The 24,836-nt window shown below is 51.3% G+C and overlaps 10 protein-coding genes across 10 annotated transcripts; 6 read left to right on the top strand and 4 right to left on the bottom strand.

Moving 5' to 3' along the window:
• Positions 1-549: 549 nt before the first annotated feature.
• On the bottom strand, positions 550-1,509 carry M436DRAFT_80728 (uncharacterized protein; the record flags this gene model as incomplete). The annotated part of the gene is made up of 1 exon (XM_013573321.1): positions 550-1,509. One exon carries the CDS (start codon positions 1,507-1,509, stop codon positions 550-552), a length of 960 nt encoding a protein of 319 aa, XP_013428775.1.
• A 2,500-nt stretch (positions 1,510-4,009) lies between these two features.
• M436DRAFT_43609 (glycoside hydrolase family 72 protein) lies at positions 4,010-5,390 on the top strand (the record flags this gene model as incomplete). The annotated part of the gene is made up of 2 exons (XM_013572976.1): positions 4,010-4,656; positions 4,703-5,390. The coding sequence occupies 2 exons, from the start codon at positions 4,010-4,012 to the stop codon at positions 5,388-5,390; spliced, it is 1,335 nt and encodes a 444-aa protein (XP_013428430.1).
• Positions 5,391-6,114: 724 nt separating this feature from the next.
• Positions 6,115-6,835, bottom strand: M436DRAFT_44376 (P-loop containing nucleoside triphosphate hydrolase protein; the record flags this gene model as incomplete). Its single annotated transcript, XM_013573124.1, has 2 exons — positions 6,115-6,616; positions 6,771-6,835. 2 exons carry the CDS (start codon positions 6,833-6,835, stop codon positions 6,115-6,117), a joined length of 567 nt encoding a protein of 188 aa, XP_013428578.1.
• Positions 6,836-7,344: 509 nt separating this feature from the next.
• M436DRAFT_80726 (phosphoribosyl pyrophosphokinase) lies at positions 7,345-8,807 on the top strand (the record flags this gene model as incomplete). Its single annotated transcript, XM_013573320.1, has 3 exons — positions 7,345-8,301; positions 8,356-8,679; positions 8,754-8,807. The coding sequence occupies 3 exons, from the start codon at positions 7,345-7,347 to the stop codon at positions 8,805-8,807; spliced, it is 1,335 nt and encodes a 444-aa protein (XP_013428774.1).
• A 1,158-nt stretch (positions 8,808-9,965) lies between these two features.
• M436DRAFT_71728 (uncharacterized protein) lies at positions 9,966-12,803 on the top strand (the record flags this gene model as incomplete). The annotated part of the gene is made up of 1 exon (XM_013573243.1): positions 9,966-12,803. The coding sequence occupies one exon, from the start codon at positions 9,966-9,968 to the stop codon at positions 12,801-12,803; it is 2,838 nt and encodes a 945-aa protein (XP_013428697.1).
• Positions 12,804-13,717: 914 nt separating this feature from the next.
• M436DRAFT_44280 (PAP2 domain protein) lies at positions 13,718-14,811 on the bottom strand (the record flags this gene model as incomplete). The annotated part of the gene is made up of 3 exons (XM_013573108.1): positions 13,718-14,275; positions 14,358-14,660; positions 14,719-14,811. The coding sequence occupies 3 exons, from the start codon at positions 14,809-14,811 to the stop codon at positions 13,718-13,720; spliced, it is 954 nt and encodes a 317-aa protein (XP_013428562.1).
• Positions 14,812-15,001: 190 nt separating this feature from the next.
• On the top strand, positions 15,002-15,636 carry M436DRAFT_13356 (MED7-domain-containing protein; the record flags this gene model as incomplete). The annotated part of the gene is made up of 2 exons (XM_013572892.1): positions 15,002-15,232; positions 15,286-15,636. Coding segments are annotated over 2 exons (582 nt in total), but the record flags the coding sequence as incomplete, so codon positions are not given.
• Positions 15,637-15,854: 218 nt separating this feature from the next.
• M436DRAFT_43589 (uncharacterized protein) lies at positions 15,855-16,241 on the bottom strand (the record flags this gene model as incomplete). Its single annotated transcript, XM_013572973.1, has 2 exons — positions 15,855-16,064; positions 16,125-16,241. The coding sequence occupies 2 exons, from the start codon at positions 16,239-16,241 to the stop codon at positions 15,855-15,857; spliced, it is 327 nt and encodes a 108-aa protein (XP_013428427.1).
• A 797-nt stretch (positions 16,242-17,038) lies between these two features.
• On the top strand, positions 17,039-18,109 carry M436DRAFT_80722 (3'-phosphoadenosine 5'-phosphatase; the record flags this gene model as incomplete). The annotated part of the gene is made up of 1 exon (XM_013573319.1): positions 17,039-18,109. One exon carries the CDS (start codon positions 17,039-17,041, stop codon positions 18,107-18,109), a length of 1,071 nt encoding a protein of 356 aa, XP_013428773.1.
• Positions 18,110-18,753: 644 nt separating this feature from the next.
• M436DRAFT_43891 (uncharacterized protein) lies at positions 18,754-23,941 on the top strand (the record flags this gene model as incomplete). The annotated part of the gene is made up of 16 exons (XM_013573026.1): positions 18,754-18,969; positions 19,025-19,780; positions 19,829-20,108; positions 20,161-20,244; positions 20,310-20,459; positions 20,531-21,048; positions 21,103-21,276; positions 21,328-21,853; positions 21,905-22,028; positions 22,080-22,151; positions 22,203-22,253; positions 22,312-22,376; positions 22,425-22,590; positions 22,653-23,105; positions 23,158-23,628; positions 23,728-23,941. 16 exons carry the CDS (start codon positions 18,754-18,756, stop codon positions 23,939-23,941), a joined length of 4,320 nt encoding a protein of 1,439 aa, XP_013428480.1.
• Positions 23,942-24,836: the final 895 nt, after the last annotated feature.

Genomic DNA, 24,836 nt, shown 5'->3' with positions numbered 1-24,836 from the left:
AGTTACCAGATCTAGTCCTCGCAGCAGCGACTGAGAAAAACCCGTGCTCGTCGCTCGTCAAATCGATTTTGATTTGGAAACGCCATCAGCAACGTGCTCAGCCCGTTGGACAAACAAGCTGAAGTCGAAAAACCGCGCGGAGATGGTTCCCTGACTCGGCCGCGTCGGCCTCTGACTTGCTCGAAGCCGGCCCTTTTTCGTGCCGTCCTCTCTCTCTCTCTCTCCAATTTCCCCAAACATCCGACGGAACCTCTGTTTTTGCTCCATCCTTCCGATTCGAAGGTGCATGTCGAGCAATATTGGCTTCAATATTTGGTCGAAAATGGCTGGGATGCCGCACCCTCAGCCAATACGGATCGTGAGATTCGGCATGCCGTCACATTTGCGGCGTCTTGTCGGTCGGCAACACAGGGACTCGTTGGGATCCCGATCAAGCTCGATGCGCCGCGGTTGTGGCTTGCTTCTCGGCTTGTTGTAGAATTTGCATGTGCTGGTCTTCCAGACAGTGTTTTGTTGCCTGGAAGTTCCCCGCTAAACTGCTTATCTCGTTCAGGGGCCTGCGACGAGCGACATGCGGCGCGCGATTGTGTTCATCGAGGGCAGCTCCATCTGAAATGGGTTGAGTGATTGCCATGCGTTGTTGACGAAAGACTGCAGCCACTGTTCCTCCTCCTGTGCCATCTTCATTTGGACCTTGGCTAGCTTTGATCGCTTTATCGTGATGCCCGGTACCACGGACTGTCTCCTCGGGTAGATGGTCTTGGTTGGTGTCATGAGGGACATTCTGCGCTCCGAGAAGTATGAGAATGAAGGAAGAGGTTCGTCTTCCGGAGTACCAGGCGGTGTCATGGACAGCTCGAGTCGCTCACACTGACGCATTAGATCTTGCATACCGAGGTTCAAGTCTTCGGCCTTGGGTTCGACGTATTCGTAATACTCCGGGCCCCAGAGCTCGTCTTCCGTGAGAGCATCACATAGCGATCGGAGGAAGAAGTCGAATGAGGGGAGAGTCGGGCCATCACCAGGCTCCGGGCCCTTTGCGCAGGAAAGCATACACGCAGCAGCCATTAGTCTGATCTGGAATTCGGCGTCCAAGGCGTGTTGGACTACGCAAGCGGGGCAGTCCTTGCTGAGACACCAGTCTGCGTCATCTGCCAGGAACGAAGTGAGCCAGACAAATGCGTTGCGGCCCTTGTTTCTAAAAGCAAATTCGATATCCTCTGGTTTGATGGCCTTGGTGTACTTTTGAGCAATCCTTGATGTGTGGTCGTGAAGTGCTACAACAGGTGCAAGCAGGGCATGGAGGATATCTCTCATAAGAATCCAGGCTTGTTGGTCTTCAACAACATCTGTTTCGTGTTCACTGCAGAAGTCGTTGCAGCATTCATTCGAGAGGTGGTTACGGAGGATGCTGAAACCCTCCGAATCTTCCAGTAGAATAGCATCCTGCACAGTGATGATGAACGGTGTAGCATTAGGCGAAGACAGACACGACGTTGTGGAAGGCATGTTGGCGAAGAGGAGAGCTGAAACCGAGGGGAGTTGATAAACACCAAACGGATGAGAGAAACCTTGATAGAGGGAGGGAGAGGGCGTCCATCATACATATACCTGGGCTTGGTCGTTTAGCGCCAATACTTTATCCAGAAATCAAAATTGGCTCTTTTTGCGCCATGTGAACATGCTCACAGGGTTCATGACTTCTGGTCATGGCACTCCACCGGCGGAAATAGTACTAACGCATGGACATAACGTACACCTGACCGCGACTCGGTCCAGCGAGAGGGACGCGACTAGTATCGTTTGCGGATCAACCGTCCGTTCAAAGACATTTGGTTTCTTTTCGCACTGAAACAAGAATCCTCGTCAGAGCAAAGGATGCAAGCCTTGCAGATTGCTATGTCCAAGACTCGCAATCACGATCGCCTTGCTGAAGTTTGAACATTCTCTCTGCCTCCTGGACCAACCGGAGCACATACCATCGCGGCGACGGAGCTGTCCTGCCATTTTCGGAAGCCTTGTCTCACCTCGATTTACCGCCTCGGCTCAAAGGCGGTTAGAACTGGCCTTTCCTCGGCAAACCTTCTGACGAAAGTGGCTTCAGATTTGGCGAAACAGTTCGACTGCGGAGGCAGGCTGGAAGCATCGAGCCTCCATGTCGGCCCGCTCCAGAAGAGGGTCCTGGAGAGGAACAACTGCGGATTCGATACTATGACAGAGATGTTGTTTCCTTTACCAGCAAACCGTTGCAATGTCGACGACGTATCTCGTCGCCCATCATCCTATATATTGCCTGTAGCATCTCACCTAGACCCTTCTCTTGTCTCTGCTCCAGACACTCCATGTCATGGTCCCCCCGCACCGTCAGAGAGTCTTGATAACCGCGCGCGAGGCGCTGAGGGACTGATCTAGAACGGACAAATATGAAGCCTTTCGTGCCCTTGAACATAGCCGGCCCATTCTGTTTCAGCCTCTGCTTTCTTCTCTCTGCCAAATAACTCCACCGGCTGATCTCTTTTGACTTCATGAGCACCAACACGTGGGGGCCCATGGGGTAAAGACGACAACATGGGGAATAACCGTCAAGGGAGTCGGGTGAACACGCGAGATGACTACTCTGACCGCTGCTAGCGATGGTCTGTTCAATTGAACCGACATTGGAAAAGATGGTTTACCTGGCATCTCCGACTTCACCCTCGAACCCGAGATGAGAATAATGCTTCCGTAGACCCTTGAGGAAATACCGTTCGTTCGCAGCGACTTTGAACTTTGTTGCGATGAACACGAGATATGGATAGATTTACTTTCGTGTGTCCGCGCTCTCGCACACACTTACACGCGTACTGGTATGGATCGCAGCTGCTGTCGGAAGACCGAGTACAGCTGTCGTGATGGCCAGAACGCATGGTGAGAACAGACATCTGTGCTCTTACGCAGAGGGAAGGAAAAGTCAGACAAGATTTGAAAGAAGACCGACGAGTCCTAGAATGCAGCTTGACCAAACAGCGATGCAAACACGTGTTTGTGTGTGTGTGGGAAGACATACGAGAGGGAGCGGCTTTCCGGTATGTGGAGGTTGCGCCCACATGCCGAGTGTCTCGTTGCGTGCTCTGTCAGTGCCCAATAGTTTTCACAAGCGACTTTGCCCTCAGCGTCTGATCGGAGACTAAGTGAAATGGCTGCATCGCAGAAGTTGGGCATACTCCGAGACTCTAGGTCTGCTCACACCCTGCGATGACTCGTGCTTGAATTGTAGAAGTGGCTGGCAGACGTGGCTAGTGTAGAGGAGCAAGGCGTGAAGTGCGACTTGACTTCCTGGTAGGTCTCCAGGGCAAAGTATGTACAATACGCGGCCTCTCGGACTTGAGCCAGCCTTCTTGCATTGGGACGAACCTTCTTGGTCTTGAGGCGAACCGTAGACAGAGGCAGAATTGCGCCGCAGCCGCGGCTCTAAAACTTGGATTTTGCAAACACTTTCAGGAGATTTGCTGGCGGTTTGCAAAAGGCACAGACCATGTTGTGGTGACAGTTCAACGAAGAAGCATGCTGCCGGCAGTCAAGAAAGGCAGCTGAATCATTGCTGTCTGCGAGGGACGTTTGAGAAAACAAGTCGCAGCGTGTCTGACCAGTCACACACGCAAGATGTGGGTGCCTGCGTGTGTCGACAAGAGATGATCTACGGTCCCATGGGGCCGCACAGGATTTGCGGATGAAACTGCAGTAGATGAACCAGATCGTCCATCCTGCTGCCGCTAGGAGGATGAGCTAAATTCAGGTTGGGGGTAGATAGCGGACTTTTTCCTACTTCATTCGAGTGAGCCTACCTACTTCTGCGATTCTCTTTCTTCGCGCTGGATTGACCTGACTTACACTCGTTATTGTTCTCGCCTGGACTGGATAAAGCCGCCCTTATCTCGTATTTGTCCCCTGTGTCCACACGGCAATCTTCTTCTTCTTCTGTCAATAATTTTGCTCGGAAATTTTTCACAACACTACACTCTTCTTCGAAATGCGTTCTTCTCTCAGCATTGCCTGCGGACTCGCATTCGCTGCCATTGCCTCTGCTATTCCTACAATCTCGGTCAAGGGTAGCAAGTTCTTTACCAGCGATGGCAACCAATACTTTGTCAGAGGTATCGCTTACCAGCTTGTTCCCGAGGATCCGCTCATCGACAACAACCAATGCCAATTGGATGCTTCTTTGATGAAGACTCTGGGTGCTAACGCTATCCGTGTTTACCACGTGGACCCCACTGCCGATCACCAGGACTGTATGAAGACTTTCGCCGACGCTGGAATTTACCTTTTCGTCGACCTCGACACTTTCACTACTCAAATTGAGCAGACCTCTCCTCAATGGAACCAATCGCAGTACGATGCATTTGCAAAGGTCATGGACGAGTTCCAGCAGTTCGACAACACCGCCGGTTTCTTCGTTGGCAACGAAGTTCTCACCACTGGAAACGGATCTGTTGCTGCTCCCTATGTCAAGGCTGCTGCTCGCGACATGAAGGCCTACCGTAACAGCAAGAACTACCGCAACATCCCTGTCGGTTACTCTGCTGCAGACATCTCTTCTCTTCGTCCTAACCTTCAAAACTACCTTGCTTGCGGTACCAACTCTTCCGATGCTCTGGACTTCTTCTCCCTCAACGCGTATGTATTCTAACTCCCATTTCGTCATTAAACTAACGAATGATAGCTATGAATGGTGTGGAGCTTCGAGTTATGAGGTGTCTGGTTACGAACAATTGACCCAAAACATTACGGAATACAACATTCCCATCTTCTTCTCCGAAGTTGGCTGCAACACTCCCAAGCCTAGAACCTTTGACGACCAGGCTGCCATCTTTGGTCCCGAGATGTCACCCTACTGGAGCGGTGTCATGATCTACGAGTGGATTCAGGAGGCCAACGATTACGGTATTATCCAATACGGCACCAAGACTGACCCTACCGCAACCAACGCCCCTGATGGATACACCCGTACCGGAACTCCTACTCCCATCTCGCCCGACTTCTACAACCTGAGCAACCAGTGGAAGACTCTCACTCCCAGCGGTGTCTCCGAGTCTGCTTACTCTCCCAGCAACTCGGCCCCCGAGTGCCCTGCCTACACTTCTGGTGCTTGGGAGGTCAGCGGTAATGTGGCTCTTCCCACCATTGGCCAGACTTACGATGCTCAAGTCACAAGCTCGGCCACCGCTACTTCAGGCGCCACTGGCACCCAGACTGGCAGCGGCAGTCGTAGCACTGGTTCCAGCACCGGTAGCAGCACTGGAGCTGCTGCCTCGGCCAGTCAGACCGGTATGGCTAGCCCCAGCAGACAGATCGCTGGCATGAGCGTTGGTCTGGTTTCCGTCATGCTTGGTTTCATCTGGTGGTTGTAGTCACCGTTAGAGGTTGACTTGGTCGGATGCGTTTGCGGTCTCGAGCTTAGGCTTGTCTACGGATGATGTTATCTTGACCACGTCTTCTCTCTTTCTCAAGAAGATATTGTAATTTGTATTATACATTGCTACCAAGTTAGCTCTGTACAACTCTTGCCATTTCCACGGGTGCATTGTGATCCATTGACGTCTTTACTGCAAGCCAGATGGTTATGATGATATCCACTATGACTTGTGTCCGGGTCAGGGTCGTACCGATACCATCTTAAAAATAATCTGTTTTTGCGTGATGTATATCTAATTCGTACCTTTAAACTGCAATAACATGTTGCTCATACCTCAGGCTAGTTGTGACTGGTTGGCGAATACCGAGGTGAGCTTTGGTGACGTTGTGCGATAATGGGTGATGCGTTTCGATCTTGACCGTTGTGAAGGTTGTGAATGTACATCGTCGTGAACATCATTTCGAATATCATGCTTTCCCGTATGTGAAGATATATAATGGTTACAACTATAGAGATGCACAGTGATATCGAGAAAGTGGACAACAGCCATCGAGAGGTAGTCTATCTCAACTTCTCCTTGAATATAGCTCGAGTCTTGAGATCATTGTGCCTTTTGATAGTGAGGAGGACGTCGCTACAGACCTCAGCGAGAGAGGAGCTAAACAAAACAAGCAACAACATCTATATGCTCGATACTCTTCTCATTACCACTGCGCGAATCACATCAACACGCAAGGCGGTGGTTCCGACTTCCCACCCTGCGCAGAAGTCGTCGCAACAGCCGTCTTGACAACATCCTCCCAGACCTCAGCACACAACTCCCCCGTCACAGCACTACACTCGCAATACCGATCACACCTCATCTCAGCCGCAACCCTCAGCGCTTCCTGCGGAAACACCATACCCTCTATATTTTCTCTGCGCAAATCTCTCTGCAACCCAAGCACTATAACAGGAATACTCTCATCGTAGTTGAAATGCGTTTCTACGATGTTTTTCCAGGGGCCTTTGAGTGACATCAAAGAGTCACGGGAGGGTATGGAGAAGCAGAGGAGGATCAGGTTGGGGCGGAGTAATGTGTAGGATGTGGGTGACGAGGTGTCGTAGAACTGTAGGGTGTAGGGTCGCGCGCGGCCGCGCAGCTCAAAGACAAAAGGTTGGTCGAGGTCTCGCAAGGCTGGCAGAGCAGAGGTGGTGTTGTTGGGCCCCAGAGCTAGGCGGCTTGGAGATGAAATTGTCAGGTCATGGTCTGGATGCTGTGTTTGTCCAGCACGAGAAGCAGAGGAAACTGAAATTGGCGAGGAATGTGTCACGTCTGGATGGGATCCGAATGGCTATGGCAGAAGATGTCTGGGACAAGGCACAGTGTACGTACGAGAGAAAGGTGGTCTTGCCCACATCGGCATCACCCAATAACAGGATGCTTACTTCATGTTCCATCTAGATGGACGTATGGCTGGTGAAACTCGAAGCTTAGGTCAGAGACTCGGGCTGCAACGACGGCACGAGATAGACCAGGCAGATGACGGATGAAACGCAGCACGGAGGCTCGGACAGGGTTGGACAGATTGATGAGTCTCCCAGGGGGTCGGTGGCCTGTCTCGGGCAGCGGCATGCGTGCGTGGGGCGCAAAAGCTTGGTGGTCAAAAGTCCTTCAACCCCAAGTTTGCGCGAACTCTATCCCGACATCCCACCATGACGGAGGCAGACTTTTTCCCCTCTTCACTCATCCCTTGACGGCGCCCTCGACACGTCCAGTTCACCCTCGACACCTTTCCAGCCCTTCTCGACAGGCTCAGTCCATCCGTGGACGCGTAGCTTTCCCCACAGCAGGACCGCAAAATTTCTGGACCAGAAAAAAGAAAAGTGGCAGGAGTTTGGAAGTTCGTCAACAACACCGGGATAAAGACCACACCTACATTCTTTCGACACACACATCCATCGTCAACATGGTGCGCAATCTGGTTGTACTGGGAGGCAGCTCGCATCCCGAGCTGACCGAGACAATCTGCAATCACCTTGGTGTCCCTCCGGCAAACATCCTTCTCAGCAAGTTTGCTGTTGGAGAGACTCGCGTCGAGATCATGGACTCGGTCAGAGGCAAGGATGTCTTCATCATCCAATCCGGCGGCGGCAAGGTCAACGACCACTTGATGGAGCTTCTCATCACCGTCTCGGCCTGCAAGACTGCCTCGGCCAAGCGCGTCACCGCCGTCCTCCCTCTCTTCCCCTACTCGAGACAAAGCGACATTCCCTACAACAAGACTGGCGCTCCTCTCGCCAAGGCTCCCACTCAGCTGAACCGCAATGGCAACTACACCTTCGACAGCAGACCCACAACGCCCATGCCCGGCCAAGCAGAAAGCGCCGGAATGAAGGGAGGCCCGGAGAACTTGCACAAGAAGCTGATGGACATGCAACTGCATACCAACGGCGATGGTCAGCGCAGTCGCAGTCCCGTCAAGATGCCTCGCCGCTCGACCATGGAGTCGGTGACATCCGAGAAGTCCGAATACTTTGAAGACAACTCCCTCACACCCACCGTGACCAATGGGAGTGCCAACGGCGACAAGCCTGTAGCCAGATTCCACAAGGCTCCTCCACACTTCGAGCCCCAAAGGGGTTATAAGCAGTGGGTCGCACAAGCTGGTACCCTGGTTGCCGACCTTCTTACCTGCGCTGGCGCCGATCACATCATCACAATGGACCTCCACGACCCTCAATATCAAGGCTTTTTCGACATCCCCGTCGACAACTTGTACGGCAAGCACCTCTTGCGCAAGTACATCCAGTTCCACATTCCTCAGTATCAAAACGCCGTCATCGTCAGTCCGGATGCTGGCGGTGCCAAGCGTGCAACCGCCATCGCTGATGCTCTGGGTATGCCCTTTGCGCTCATCCACAAGGTAAGGAGACGTAATCGTAGAGAAGCCCAAGATGGGGGTTTGACCGTATCGCAGGAGCGTCGCCCGACTCAGATCACCGACCGCCAGAATGCGACCATGATGCTGGTAGGTGACGTCGCAGACCGTGTCGCTATCCTTGTAGACGATCTTGCCGACACCTCCAACACCATCACTCGCGCAGCCAAGCTCTTGAAGAAGGAGGGTGCCAACAAGGTCATCGCTCTCGTCACTCACGGCGTGCTGAGTGGTGATGCCATTGACCGCATCAATGCTAGTGCCATTGACAAGGTTGTTGTCACCAACAGTGTCGACCAAGAGGAGAACAAGAAGCGTTGTCAAAAGCTGGAGGTGCTCGAAGTTGGAAACGTCTTCGCCGAGGTAAGTTGGGTCGCGCCTTCTCGAGTAGTCATTCGTGACAGACGTCGGGGACAAAACATTGACAATACTTGTAGGCCATCAGAAGAGTACACCACGGAGAGAGTATCAGCGTCTTGTTCCACGACTAGGTGGCTGCTGCGAATGTTGAATGAATTTGCTGGCGTTCGGGGCATAGAGAGGGTACTCCGCGAGGACATTGCTGCGATATACGAACAGAGAGCAATTGCAAACTGGCTTCTAGCGCCGCTTCGTCTTGGGCTTGAGCATCCCGCCGCCGACCAGCCATATCATGAACTTGATGGTTGCCCCTTTTCCATCAATACACAAAGGCAGGTCATTATATCTTTGCAGCAGAGGCTAAGTGCATCAACGCATGCTGTCGTAGTACTTCCCAAACGCGCCGGTGGTATAGTGCGCTGTCGCCGTCGGGTATATGCCTTGCCTCTTTTTGTTTACAAGACCCAGCCCACTGCACCATCTCGTCGTATCATGCTGAGCATGCAGTTGCATTGCACCTTTCGTTCCACGCTTGCTCGTGTGTTTCTATCTATCGTTGTTGTGCTAACATGTAGTACCGCCCTCTGCTTCCCGCCGGCGATGATGGTATAGGACGCCATTGGTATGGCACGACATGGACTCTCTTGGTTGGCAATGAGTTTGGGCCCGCAGCAATGTTCTGATCTTGCCTGGCTGGCGTCGGTGATTTCCCAAATCGCTCTGGTGGAAACTCTGTGCCTGTTTGGTCCTGGCGGATTGTTGTGATCTGGCGCTGGGTGATTTTCCGTCTGGTGATTTGGTTGCTGCCGAGCGCCTTGTTGTTGTGTATATAGGCGCGTCCAAACCCTCGACCCTCTCTCTCTTCTTTCCAATCGAAACTTTTTTTCTCAAACTGCATACTTGTTGATACCAAAGCATTGTGAATACTTTTTTCTAAAGTGCATTATCAAGCTGCATCCCTTCCAAGCAACAACCACCAAGTTTTATACCAAGCTCTCAAGAACAAAACAAACATACGCAGCGCGTCTGTTCACTTCAAAAGAATACCACAACTCATCACAGGTTCATAAAAGGTACGTCTTTTCTCTTTCTTTTGTTCACACGTCGTGTCTGCGACTGTCTGCATTTATCTCGTCGATGGTCGCGCGTCAGCCAATCACAGCGGCTGGTGGCGTTTTGACAAAGCATTGACGGATGGACGCTGGGTCTCGGACTCTCAAAAATCTCCCTTGCATTGCGCTGGCAGTTTCGCTGACTTGTCCGACCATCGATAGCCAACACCACACATCATGCCTCGTGTCTCAAAGACAAAGGCACCAGTTGTCGCAACACCCAGACGCGCAACTCGCAGCACCGTCCGCGCCGGCAGTGCCAGTCTCGAAGAACCCATCGAGGTTCCAGCTCCCAGAAGACGCGGCTCGCGCTCAAAGACGCCTGAGTCCAAGATCCCGTCGTTCGAGAAGTTGCAACCCGAGCAGCACCTGCCCGCTCTCGCCGAGGAAGAAGTCGAACAATCTCCTCGCATCCTTCTGCCACAACCTATCGACGTCGCTCCCATCGTCGACGCGTCTCCATACGTCACACCTCAGCACTACCACATCGCTGCCACGCGCAACTTGCTCTACACACCACCTGCTGCCGCTCAGAGCCCTCGCAGCTCGCCTGCTGTCGCTCAGAGCATCTACAATTCTCCTGCCGGCGCACAGAGCATCCACAACTCGCCTACCGTCAGCCAGCTCATCCAGCAGTCGCCTATCTCGAGCAAGAGCCTCCACAACTCCTCTGCCACCACTCAGAGCGTGCGCAGCTCGGCTACTGTGAGTCGCAGTGTCCAACAGTCGCCGACTGTCACCAAGACTGTTCAACAGACCATCGAGATCTACAGTGACGGCGAGGACGAGGCCCAAGACGAGTACCAACTGCCATACGACAACGACGTCGCCGAGGACGACCAAGAAGACGAAGAAGCTGTCCAGGAGGCTGCTGCATCACAGCTTGCCCAAGAGACGGCCGAGGCTGGTTTGTCACATTCTCATCCTACTTCCCCTGTTTTGTTCAAGTCTCCCACCACTGTTTCGAGCATCGCCGGTCACTCTTCCCTCAAGAGAAGACGTTCCGCTAGAAGCGACGGCTTCCCTCGCACCCCTAAGCTCCCCAAGATTCGTGGAGTTCCAGCATTTGACAGCCCATTGAGCGACATCACTGGCAACTCTATCAATTGGAGAGAATACTTCAACTCTTCGGTCTTCAAATCATCCTCACCTGCTCCCCAACTCACTACACCTCTTGCTGTTGAGCTGATGGGACGTGCAATGAACAACGAAGAGATCATCCCAGAGCTGACCGATCGTCAATCTACAGCGGTCCTCTTGAACATGCGCAAAGAGATCATGCGTCTGCGCAAGATTGAGGAGCAGTTCCTCGCCTCCAAGCAGCCCCAGTCTGCCGCCAAACCACCTCAGTCGCCTGCCGTCCAAGAACAATCATCACCAGAGATTCCTCGCACCATCAGCCGCCTTGGAGATCTTCGTTACCAAAGAACCATCGCCACACCTGCCAGAAAGAGACTTTTGGCACAGCGCGAGGCTGAGAAGGCCGAGAAGGCTGCTGCTGCCGCCGCCGCAGCAGCAGAAGCTGAGAGGATTAGCGAGGAGGAAGAGCAGAACGACCAGACTCCTTCGCGCTCTGGTCCATCATCAACTTCGCGTTCAAGCCTGTCTTTGGGAAACAGCAGGCGCAAGGCATCTCAGCACAGCACTCCTGAGGCACAAACTCCTCAGCCATCATCACAAAACTCGGCACCACCTGAGACACCAGCCGCTTCTCCAGCATGGGGCCTTACTTCTCTCTTCGGCTCGGTCAAGAACATCTTCACCCACCGCCCAAACTTTTCGCCCATCAAGCAAATCCAGGAGCAGCCTCAAGAGCAGAACGAGCAGCAGCCTATGCCTCAGTCTCAACAACCAGCTCAGCAGCACAAGTTCAATCCTTCGCCACTCAAGAACACAAGAAGTCTTCTCTCTTCGTCGCAGCAAAGCCCTACCCCAAAGCCCAGAGCACCTGCTCCACCAGCCACACCTGCACCTATCATTGAGGAAGTCGAAGATGATGGTCTCTACGGCCAAACACGCAGAAAAGAACGCCGTCGCGGCTACTTGCCCGATTCTCAGCGCAGAAAGCGTGACACTCCTGCTGCTAAGCCAAAGGAGCCCAACGCAGATTTCAGAGCATCGCAACTCGCACTGGGAGCTCAGAGAACAGCTGAGCGCGAGCAAGCTCAAGAGAAGGCTGACCGACTCGAGCGCGAGCGTCTTGCAATTGTGGAAGAGCTGAAGCTGCGTGACTCGGCTTACAACGTTGGCGACAAGAGAAAGATGCAAGTCAACGTCGACGACCTCGCAGTCATCCCCAGAAAGGCAGCAGGCGCAAGCTCGGGAACATATGGTCTTATGGACGACTTCTTCCAGTACGATGATGATAGTGACATTGTCGAGATGGATGAGGATGAGGTTCAGCTGCTCCCAGTTTCCGAACACCCTACCAAGAGAATCAGACTTGATGACAACGTCTTCCAGCCAAAGACGCCTACACCTGCACTTCAACCCATTACCACCAGCCCTGTCAAGCAGGCAGCAGCACCACAACACCAACAGCCAACAAGTTCTGCAGCATCTGCTCTGAACTACTCGGAACTCACTCAACAAGCCATCGAAAGGCAGCGTCAGAAACTCAATCTGCACAACCCCAAGCAGCCATCGCGTCTGCGCAATGTTGAACGCCTTTCGACTGGCAGCACTGTTGGCGCTTCTTCACCACAGCAGCCTATCACCGCACCTCTTCAGAACACCCAGGAGGTCGCTGCTTCGGTCCAAGAGACCCAAGAACTTGCTCGAGTTGCTGAGCTGCCTCAAGCACCTGCTCCTAGGGTTATCAACTGGCCCGAACTTGGACCGCCCATGATGTCACCTGAGAGCTTCGCCAGAGCTGAGAAAATCTACACACCTGAGTTGAGGGCACTCGATCATGAATTCTACATGAAAGGTTTCGAGAACGCCATGAACAAATCGATCGAAGCCGAAAACAAAGCCTTGGCCAACAAGATCGCATCTCAGAGAGAGTTTTCCTAGAGTGTCTGGAACCGCGCGAGACGAGACGAACATATCCACAATTCGAGTCGACAGAAAAAACGATGAAGGAACATTGATTTGCAGCTGGTTCATCATACTAGCTCGTCATTGTTGTCATGGTTTGCAGCTGGGTTACACTAGCTTGCCATTCATCTGGTTTGCAGCTGGTTCATCGTACTAGCTTGCCAGTCTCTCTGGTTTGTAGCTGCGTTCTCAAAGACTTAGCTCGCCGATTCATTTGGTTTGCAGCTGGTCTACAGACTTAGCTCGCCATCATTGTTACAGAAAGTCGACAAGGCTTGCTCACTCATCTCGCTCGACGCTTATCTTATACACTATCAACACAAAGAAAAATGTTTATTCGACACTGTTACATGCATAGCGAAAGGAGTGCATTGAAGGAAACGATATGGAAAAAGGGGGTTTTACTTTTGCATCTGCGGAATTTTCGATCGTTTTGTTACCGAGTAGGAAGAAAAAGGTTTTGGTTTTTTCTTGGATTTTGTTGTTTTACTGCGAGTTTCTGTTTCTGTTGTTTTCTTTAAGTTGCACATTGTTGTTGATACCCAGAAGAGAGAAAGGGAATGAGAAGAAGGGAGATGTTTTATACAGACCCATAGCGAGCGCAGAGCCGCGTGAAAAAACAAGAAAATGTTCATACAAAACTTTATCAGCTTTTTCTGTATGTGACAGTAGTAAGAAAGGAAGACCTTCATCGTGTAGCAGCGGACGAAGAGACTGCGAAGACATTGTACGGTCTCTGGCTCGACGAACCCAGAAAGGAGAGAGATCTCGACAGCTTATCTTCCAGAGTCTTTAGTGAGCGACAAGTAGACGAAAAGATGAGAGATGGATGAAGTATGCAAACTCATGGCAATGCCTTTTCTATCTCGTTTCTATGCTTCAAGTCAGTTCTATCTCACAGCAGTACCCAAATAACCGCCACCATCTCTCCCCTGCATCTCGAATCCCTGCCCCAGCATCTCCTCCTCATCTCTGATTCTCTCAAACACCCCTTGCTCCCCTCCCTCCTCAAAAGCAGCATGCGGCTCATCACACCCTCCACTCGACAGCGCCGGAAACCATCTTCTCCAACACCCATACCCGACCCCCAAACCCAAGGTGCTACCCACCACCACATCAAAGACATCATGTCTGTAATCCTCCAAGCGCGAAATCGCTATCAATGCAGCACCCAAAAAAGGCGAAAACGCAACCAAAGTGCGGTAAAGTCCAGCTCGAGGATGCAAGATGCGGAATTGGGATATGAGGAAAAAGGAAAGGTAGCCCAGGCCGGAAAAGGCAAAGGAAGAGTGGCCGGAGGGAAAGGAGCGCCAGCCGTCGTGGAGGACGTGGTGGTTTGGATTTGTGCAGGAGGTGTAAGATATCAATTCGTGCAAGGGGGTGTTTGGGGCGGGTTGGCAGCGGGAAAGCAAGTCAGGACGGGGTCTGCCTACTGCGTTTTTGATGATCTGTGTTGTTTTTACGGTGGTCAGGAGATTTACACAAAGATATAAAAAGGGCAAGGATGGAGGGGCAAATGGAAAAACATACATCAGTAACGAACAAAGTGACCAACAGACTGATCCCAAAGCCCAGTAATGTGACATGAGTTTTATGGTGCTTTTGCTTATAGAACACAAAACTCCAAGTCACGAGAATGGCAAAGGGAAATGCACCGGCATAGAGTAAGAGCCAGGGTACGGGTACATGTTCGATTTCGGCATGAGGGTATTGGATGCGTCGGTCATCTAGAGCAAACATGCGGTGGAAGGGCTCCGTGTAGATGAAGAGTTGGAGACATATCCAGATGGGCAGGATTATGGCTAGACCGATGTAATCGGCCGCGTAGGGTTGCTTTTGGAAATATGTTAGTCTGGTAATGATAAGAGGAGTGATGGAGGGTTATAAGTACACATTTCTCTCGCCAGATGCGGAGGATGGATTCGGTTATAGATGTGGAAGAAGGCCTTCGTCTTGAGTCCGAGTGAGACTCGGAACCAGGCATGATTGACTCGAGCAAGTGAAGTGTTTAGGCAGAGAAAGTAAAGTCAAAAGAGAACAGGGGGGCGTCTAGGGAGTGGATGATGTGGCTGATGCCTGTGGCTGTCTCTTGTCTCTCTCTCTCTCTTCCCCAGATCTAGACGTTTCGCAGTTCCACTTTCGACCTTCCACCTGCGATCAGCAGCAGCACCATAATGGCAGACCAGGCACAGGCGCGCATGCTATCGGCAGCTTTTCCGACACCTCCACCATACTACAAACACTTCACCAAGCAAAACGTCACCAAAGTCCGCCAGATCCGCAAAGAGGCAGCCTCGAATACCAACCAAATCGATGTGGCGTCGTTGCCGGCTGAGCTGCGCTACCTGATCCCTCCTGAACCACCGGCTGATGGAAAATACAAGAGCTTCGGAGCACAGCATGATGTGCGTGTATACTTTGCGTGAGGTCAGAGCAAGAAACTGATGTGGCAGAGCAGTTGGCGCAACCAGCACAATCCTTGTCGCAAGCAGGAATCCAAGAACTGTATCCCACGGATGTCGCTCACCTCGATCCCACTCCTCACTTGCAGACCTTGACGCGCGCGGTCCTCCTAAATTTCCTGGAACTGGTTGGCACATTGTCTGTTAATCCTACTCAAGGACCTGAGAAGGTGGAGCATTTGCAGACGCTGTTTTACAACTTGCACGATTTGATCAATCGCTATCGTCCTCACCAAGCACGCGAGAGTCTGATCATGACCATGGAGGATCAGCTGGACAAGATCAGAGCTCAGATCAAGGGTGTCAACTCTGCAAAAGATCGCATGCAACAAGTCCTGGGCGACATCCGCAGTCAAGCAACCACTGAGAACCTCGATACACCCACAAAGCAAGAGAAGCTATCCCACGCTGAGCAACCTCAACCCGACAACAACATACACAAAGCCATGTACGAAGCTCTGGATCACGACCTCGACAATTGATGCCATTACCGCGATTAGATCTATTCACAACTCCCGACCAGCCTCCCAATACCCATCATAAACTCATGGACCTCATCACATCCTTACTTCTCACCCGCCAAAATACGCTCGCGCATTTCCCTGCCATGCGCCTCGGCATCGGCGGCTCCTACAGCACTTCCATTGCCAGCAGCTACGCCTTTGATGGCTGAATTGTCTTGTCTGTGCTCGACTTCGCTGCCATCTGCTTGCTTCTCCTTCTTGGACTTGCCGGAGAAGGCTCCTGAGACTGCGCCGAAAAGGTTTAGGTTGAGCTGTGGTAATGCAGTTAGCTTTGGAGAAACATATGGGGTGAGATGCAGTGGAAGACATACACCGGCACTTGCGCTCGCACTTGCACTTTGCTCTTTTTCTTCGCGAGCATATTGAGGTTGCTTGGAGGAGACTTGCTGGCTTTGAGCTGGCTTCTGGGCGACTTCTGAGGATGTCATTGTGCCTGAGCGAAGGTTTTATTCGGTGGAAAGAAGGAGTTGTTTGGTATTGCTGAGGAAAAGGAAGACAAGCCACAGATGAGGTACTCTTATTCAGCCACAAAACAGGGAGAGGCTGGGTTGATATGGGTGCGATGCTGTTTCACAAACAGGATTCATGGCAGAGCCGCTTGCGTCATGGGATTTCTTCAAAGTTCGCAAGAACATGCATTCTTTGGTCCTGCGGGTGAGTAGCAGCGAGGACTTGGAAGAGAAGGGAACAAGGATGGAATTCTTTCTCGTCGAGCTGTAGAATGAGAAAATGGTATGCACGTTCCAGGAATCGATATTGTGTCCCCCATGTGTGATCGATCTATTAATGCTGAGGATTGCGTCGTTCTGAGGGCACAACTTGTTGTCGTCTTTATTTCAGGTTCAGTGACTCAAGGACATTCTCTCGATAGACACTTCTAAAGACAACTGCATGACTCAGATATTCAGCGTCTTTGAAGAGAAAGAGGGCGCAAAGGCTTCAGAACGAGCGTGAAGACTGCAACAAAATCATCATTAATGAACAACAAAACCACCCCGCCAACGCCAGCTCAGCCCCACCAGCTCTCCCTTGTTCGGAGCTTCAGAATTCATTAGCGCAGATGGCGTGGCCAAAGATTCCCAAAACACTACGTCGACATCCAATTCTCGTCGTTTCATTCTTCATCCTGGCATTTTCACTACTCACACCTTTTCTCCCTCGACTCCGCCTCCTCGCCCGTCACATCAATCCCCCACGAACCTACTCTACCCCTTCCACCGCCGTCATGTCGACCGACTACTCAAAAGAGCTCAATGTTGCCCTCCTCGCCGTCCAGCGCGCCGCCATCTTGACCAAGCAGGTCTTCCACAGCCACGCCAAGGGCACCCTCAACAAGTCAGATGCCTCCCCCGTCACCATTGGCGACTTTGGCGCCCAAGCTCTGATCATCGCCGCCATCAAGGCAAACTTCCCCGATGATGAGGTCGTTGGTGAAGAGGAGGCCAAGGACTTGCGTGAGAACGCTGACCTCAAGAAGACCGTCTGGGACTTGGTCAAGGAAGCTAAGCTCGACGACGATGCTGCTGAAAAGACTCTGGGAGGCCCCATCGAGAGCGACGACCGCATGCTCGATGTCCTCGACATGGGCGCCAGCCAGGGTGGAAACAAGGGCCGTATCTGGGCTCTCGACCCCATCGACGGCACCAAGGGTTTCCTCCGTGGCGGCCAGTACGCAGTCTGCCTTGCCCTCATGGTCGACGGCGACGTCAAGGTCGGTGTCCTCGGATGCCCCAACCTTCCCATCGACGACAGCGCCCCTCTGACCGAAGACCTCGGTGCCAATGCCACCGACTCCGAGGGCAAGGGTGTCCTCATGTCCGCCATCCTGGGCAAGGGCGCCGACAGCCGCCCTCTCACGCGCGGCGCCCTCAAGGACGCCACCACCATCTCCATGAAGACCGTCGACGACATCAGCAGCGCCACTTTCTGCGAATCCGTCGAGGCAGCCCACAGCGCTCACGGCGACCAAGCTCAAATCGCCTCCAAGCTCGGCATCACCAAGCCTTCAGTCCGCATGGACTCGCAAGCCAAGTACGCCAGCATTGCCCGCGGTGCCGGTGACATTTACCTGCGTTTGCCCGTCAAGAAGGACTACCAAGAGAAGATCTGGGATCACGCTGCTGGAGACTTGATTGTGCGCGAGGCTGGTGGTGAGGTTACTGATGCTCAGGGCAAGCGTCTTGACTTTTCGGTTGGCAGGACGTTGAAGAACAACAAGGGTGTTGTTGCTGCCCCCAAGGCTGTTCACGCTAAGGTCCTCGAGGCTGTTACCAGCGTGCTCTCGGCCAAGCAGTAGATGATTGATTTATGATCGATAGTAAAAAGTAGAAGCGTTGTACATATGTCATGCTGAGATGTTCATGGAATCGTTCTCGAGCTTCTTGACTCAACACAACGACCAAAAGATTGTTTGCTCTCATGCAAAAGAAACACACTAGTGTGCCTCTATCTCTCTGATGTATGAGCGAGCGATTGGCAAAAGATGGAGTAGCTGGGAATCGAACCCAGAACCTTCTCCACTCAGTAATGCTCGGAAGAGCAGTGCTAAGAAGATGTCATACCACTAGACCACAACCCCATTTGATGATAGGAATTTGTGCTGTCTCTTATAAGATCGTACAACAATTCTGAGCCATCGCGCGCGCAAACACAGATCGTAGTATTGATATCGGCTGTATCTTTCTATCCTGACATCGTTCTCCACGAGTAACTGATGAGATTTCATGTTGACTTGTCTGCCATATCAGTGGTCTAAATTTAGGTCGATCCTTCGAGCGATTGGGACCCGTCACCTTCCTATCTGATGCAGCCACAAACGCCCCTTTTGGAGCTCGTTGCATTCAGGCTACAACTTGGAAACAAACTCGATAAGTGCTACTTCATCAAGCTCCTGTAGAACAAGAATCTCTGACACTTCATGTTCTATTGTATCCACAAACAATGACTTCTGCTGTCTGCTCGCCAGCCGCCGACAGTGCATTCGGGCCTGCGGTCGAGGGTTGTCGACAAGGCTTCGACTTTACTTTCGCTTTCGAGTCCTACTTTTTCTCCATCGTGCCTTCCGTGTTGTTGCTTTGTTTTGCCCCACTGAGGTTCAAGACTCTTAGTCGTGTTCGTCCCAAGATCAAGGGTAATGCATTCAAATATGTCAAGTTGGTGAGTGGACCACTATCTCGCCCGCGCGGACTGCAGCTTATAGTCTGCTCCCTAGGCCGTCATCACAGTACTCGCTGTCTTCCAATTGGCATTGATCGGACTTGTCGCCAACAACACACAAGTGCAAGCATGGAAACCAGCAATGGCAGCTTCCGTGTTATCCTTCGGTTCGAGTATCGCTCTTCTCACCCTATCCTACATGGAGCATTCCAGATCCCTACGTCCCTCCATGTTGCTCAGTGCATATCTCTTCGCCACCGTTGTCCTCGATGCTGCTACCCTACGCACCCTCTGGTTGTTACCGCATTTTCCCTCCCGCGTCCGTGCCATCTCTACCGTGGCTTTTGCTGTCAAGGCTGTGATTCTGGTGCTGGAGGGTTGGGGTAAGAGAGCTTTCTATAATGCTGAGAAGGACATGAGTCCGGAAGACTTCAGCGGCATCTTCAGTCAGGCATTTTTGTCGTGGTTGAACCGCTTGGTTTGGAACGGTGCGAGGCATCTCTTGAAGCCTGACGACCTATATCCTGTCAGTGATGATGTTTCGTCAGAATACCTCAGTGCTCGATTCTCACAGGAATGGGAAGAGCAATCAAAGGACGGATTAGCGGACTTGAAGAGAGTCATCTTCTCTCTGCTCAAGTGGCCAATCTTGGTGCCGATCATTCCTCGGGTGGCACTCCTGGCACTTACTTTCTGCCAGCCCCTGCTCTTGAGAAGACTCCTAGAATATCTCAACAACTCCGGTGTGGAGGACAATAACATCGGCTATGGTCTCATTGGTGCATACTTTGTCGTCTATGTCGGCCTTGCAGTAAGTGCTCTTACCTCAGTCTATTCTGCTTACTGACACTCGATGCAGACCACCTCAGCTATCTACTGGCACAGACATTATCGATTTCTGAGCATGCTTCGTGGTACCTTGATTACAGCAGTCTACGGCAAAGCCACCAATATCGCGGCTATCACCAAGGAGAACAAAGCGCCTATCACTTTGATGAGCACAGATGTTGAGCAAACCATCCGTGGCTTGATTGATCTACACGAGATGTGGGCAAACGTCGTTCAGGTCGCTATCGCTACTTGGCTGCTGGAGATCGAGCTGGGTGCTGCATGTGTAGGCCCTGTCATCATTGCTTTGGGTAAGTATCTGCCCTCTGATTGACCTCCTTCAATGTGCTGACTATTATGTAGCTGCAACAGGAACCACAATATGGTTCTCGAACTATACCGCATCGTTCCAGCTTCGATGGATTGAAAAGGTTCAAGCCAGAATTGGTAGGTTTCCAGTCGCAAACTCATGCTCAGAGGTCATATGAACGAGAAGGGCTGATCTCCCCTAGGTATTACTACTTCCATACTTGGCTCCATGAAAGCTATCAAGCTCTCTGGTTTGTCCTCGCGGGTATCGAGTCTCTTACGTCGGTCTCGTGTCAACGAACTTGATGCCGCCACACGCTTCCGTACTCTGTCCTCGATCTCGGTCGCTATAGGTATGTACAACCTTGTCAAGGCATCTTCTCTCCGACAGTAGGTCATCGCATTGCTAACACTTTGTGTAAAGGAAATGTTCCGCAGCTCATAGCTCCAGTTCTGACATTTGCCATTTACATTGGCGTCTCTTCAAAGACACACTCTGCACTTGATACGACCAAGCTGTTCACATCTCTGGCTCTTATTCTTCTCGCGTCCGAACCACTGTTTATGTTGATCAGTGGTCTCATCGAACTACGCTCAGCCATCGGCTGCTTCACACGGCTGCAAAAGTTCTTGCAGACTCCAGCACGTCGTGATACCAGGACTATCGTATCTGCTCAACCGAGCCAGGGCCACTCAATCACTAGTATTCCTGCAGTTACAATGCACAACGCTTCGTTTGGCTGGAAAGAAGAAGATCCGCTAACCATGCAAAATGTCAATCTTCGTGTGCCTGCATCGAGTGTGGTCATGATAACTGGGCCTGTTGCCTGTGGTAAGAGCACGCTGCTGAAGGGTTTACTAGGTGAGACACCTGTATCAGGAGGACGAGTTGAAGTTTCAAGTTCTGATATCGCATGGTGCGAACAATCTCCTTGGCTCATGGTAAGTTGTTGAACATTGTCACAAAATGCATCCGACTGCTAAATTTCCTCGCAGAATGCATCTATCCAAACCAACATCACCAGCTTCTCTGAATTCGATCCTGAACTTTACGCATCAGTCATTTACGCTTGTGATCTCGACAGCGACCTGGAAGTATTACCCCAAGGTGATGCAACATTAGTCGGGAGCAAAGGCTTCAGTCTGTCTGGCGGTCAGAAGCAACGCATTGTAGGTCTACTTGGAAGTACTCTGACGTTGACGTGCTAATGTGAATTCAAGGCTTTGGCACGTGCTGTCTACTCGAGAACTCCCATCATCATTCTTGATGATGTCTTTAGCCAATTGGATCTCAGTACGCAGGCTATCATTTTCGAACGTCTCTTGAGTCAGCGAGGTCTCTTGCGCAGATGGAAGACGACCGTCATCATGGCTACTGGGTCAGCCAAGTTTCTCTCCCGAGCCGACCTCGTGGTTGTCCTTTCTTCGAACGGTACGGTCGAGGGCCAGGGTAGTTACCAAGAGTTGCGTGCTGCTGAGAACAAGGCGACAAAAATCATCACCTCGATTGACACCCGTCCTGAGGATGAGACTGAATCAATTTTAGAGACTGAAAAATACTCTAAGAACGCGGTAAAGACACATACCGCGGAAAGAAAGAGCAACTCGGACGAAAAGAAGCTGGACAACAGTCGCCAGAATGGTGATTTCGGCATCTACAAGTACTACTTTGCATGTATTAGCTGGACTGTGACAGCGATGTTCCTCCTGTTACAATTCGCTTATGCATTCCTATGTACTTTCCCTAGTAAGCATTCGGGTAAAACTGTGTGAGCGGTACTTCGTCTAACAGAAACAGCGATCTGGCTCAAATGGTGGGCAGATGCTGATATGCATGAACATCACTCACCGTATGGCTACTATGTTGGGATCTACACAGCACTTCAACTCGGAGCATTGATACTTTCTGCTGCAGTGACATGGTAAGAATGCAGTTTTGAGAAGAGTGTGGACTTGACTGACACCGACGATAGGTGGTCGTTCAACGTGCTGGCTGTCAAGACAGGTATACAGCTTCATAACACTCTAGCTAAGACTGTCATGTCGTAAGTCTGGACAATTCCTATCATTGCATTCCGATTCTAACCGCTTTGTAGGGCGCCGCTCTCATTCTTCAGCAAGGTCGACAGTGGAAGTATCTTGACGAGGTATGTTTCGTGGTAGTCACGTATTGGATCCAGACGGAAAGTGTCTAACGAGACATAGATTCAGCCAAGATATACAGCTGCTCGATATATCGCTGCCGCTGGCTCTCATGGTGGTTACCACCAGTGAGTAGTTCATCGACTTTCCACAAACAGGGCTCTGACGTCTCGCAGATACTCTCATCTGCATTGCTCAAGTAGGACTCATCGCCTCAGCTTCTGCCTGGATCGCCCTCAGCTTCCCAGCACTGTTCTTCGTCTTCTACGTCGTTCAAAGGTTTTACCTGAGAACTTCGAGACAGATGAGACTTCTCGATCTCGAGCAGAAGGCTCCTGTATAGTAAGTCGACCGCGCCCCGCACACGTGGCAGTAAGAAATCCGGGAGCTAATATGTTTCACAGCACACAATTCATGGAAACCCTCGACGGTTTAGTGACCATTCGCGCATTCAATTGGAGTCGTTCATCCATCAAACACAACTTCGAGATCGTAGATCGCTCCCAGAAACCAAACTACCTCATGTGGGCTATCAAGAGATGGCTGGCATTAGTACTCGATCTAGTCATTACTGGAATCGCAGTCTTGACTGTTGGTATTGTTGTCGGTCTACGGGATTCCTCTTCGCCGGGATTCACGGGTGTTTCGCTCACCCAGATCATCTCGTTTACGTCGAACATTAAACTATTGATCATGTTCTGGACACAGCTTGAGAGTTCCTTGGGTGCAGTGGCGAGGATTAGACAATTCGAGAAGGAAGTTGTGGCTGAAGATCAAGAGATTGAGACTCATGATCCTCCTTTCGATTGGCCAGGTCGAGGAGCCATTGAGATCAGCGGTCTATCAGCAAAGTACAAGTCAGTGTTCAAGTCACCCACCTTTCATGTCCCACACTGACGCTCTCCGCAGAGATGATGCCGAGCAGATGACCCTCGATAACATATCCATCTCCGTCCCTGCCGGCTCAAAGATTGGTCTCTGCGGCCGAACAGGCAGCGGGAAGAGCTCTCTGCTTCTCACTCTTTTCAACTTGCTCACTCCCATCTCCGGCAGCATCACCATTGATGGCCTCGATCTCTCAACTATTCGTCGCGAGACCCTACGATCCCGACTCATCTGTATTGCTGAAGAACCGTTCCTCTACCCGAGCAACGTTCGCGACAATCTCGCTCTGGATAGCAACACTATCAGTGATGGCGAGATGGTGACAGTATTGGAGCAAACAGGGCTTTGGGAGACCATTACCGCAAAAGGAGGCTTAGATGCCACTATGGAGGATGTTCATCTCAGTCAAGGGTCCAAACAACTTTTCAACATCGCCAGGGCTTTATTGAAGAAGAATGAAGGCAAAGTGTTGGTTATGGATGAAGCTACAAGCAGGTAAGTGGTTCTTCCTCTCCCTCTCTGCACTTTCCTCTCCTGCCCTTTTCTTTGATTCTTTGTTTCTTAGACTCTGGACACTGACAAGAACTCAAACAGCATCGATGCGGAAACAGACATCAAGATCCAATCCCTCATCAAAACTGCATTCAGCAACCACACTATTATCTCTGTCGCTCACAAGCTGGAAACTATAGTCGACTTTGACTTTGTGGGTGTGATGGATCAAGGTAAGTTGGTGGAGTTTGATGATCCGCAGGTTTTGTTGCAGAAGCAGGGATCGAGGTTTGGAGTCTTGTGGGCTGAGCGGTAGAGGAAGATCAGGAGGGAAGGATTGGGGTTAAGTGGTTGAGAGGACACGGGGATTTAGAGATGCTGGAAAAGGCGGTTGAGGTGTTTTTATCGTGATTCTTCTATCTGTACATGCAGGACAACTCTCACCACGTACATTCGCAGCATTTGCTTCTACCGTCGCAATGCCATCAGAGTGTCGACTCTAGCATCCATCCGCATCGATCCGAGTATCCTTTACTTCGGGAACCCAAGGCTCCCTACTGCAAAGTCGTGCGCCCCATCCTACTGCAAAGTCGTGCGCTCCATCCAAGTTAGAACGTGAGCGGAATCTCGGATCAATCGTTGATAGTCAACACCGCTTTGATATGGTCTAATCGATGTATTGTTTTCGCAGGAGGTTTGTGTGAATCAAGAGTTCTCATCTCGAACAGTATTCGTGATAGGCTTCCTCCACAGCAAGGCGCGATTGACTACGGAGCGAATTTACCCGTTTTCGGACTCCTCTCCTGTTCTGATCATCGCCCAAAGACGAGACAAGACTGTTAAGGTATAGAAATCTTGATGGCCTAAGCATGCTTAGGCTGGCAAGTATCAAAATCGACGGAGAGATGTTCTCGATCAGATTAACATCTTGGACACCTACTGGCGTGAAGTAGCTGTGAATCTGTTGTGAACGATGGGCTATGAGTCTGTGGAACACTGAATGAAGGCGAGATCAAAGCAAAGCGTTGATGAGTGGTGATAGATACATGACTACGACACGACAGACAGCTCTGGACCCGGGATTTGCAGTGGACAACACTATATGTGAATCCTACAACCCGGCATGATGGGAGGATTTGTCGATACTTAGACCTATGGAATACCAAGAAAGACTGCTTTGAGATCTAGCTAGTTGGATTAAGCTTTCATTC

Source organism: Aureobasidium namibiae (genome assembly GCF_000721765.1).
Source record: "Aureobasidium namibiae CBS 147.97 unplaced genomic scaffold scaffold_6, whole genome shotgun sequence".
In the NCBI taxonomy this organism is placed as follows: domain Eukaryota; kingdom Fungi; phylum Ascomycota; class Dothideomycetes; order Dothideales; family Saccotheciaceae; genus Aureobasidium; species Aureobasidium namibiae.
Note: the sequence above shows the minus strand (reverse complement) of the source record. Positions and strands in the feature narration are given on the sequence as shown.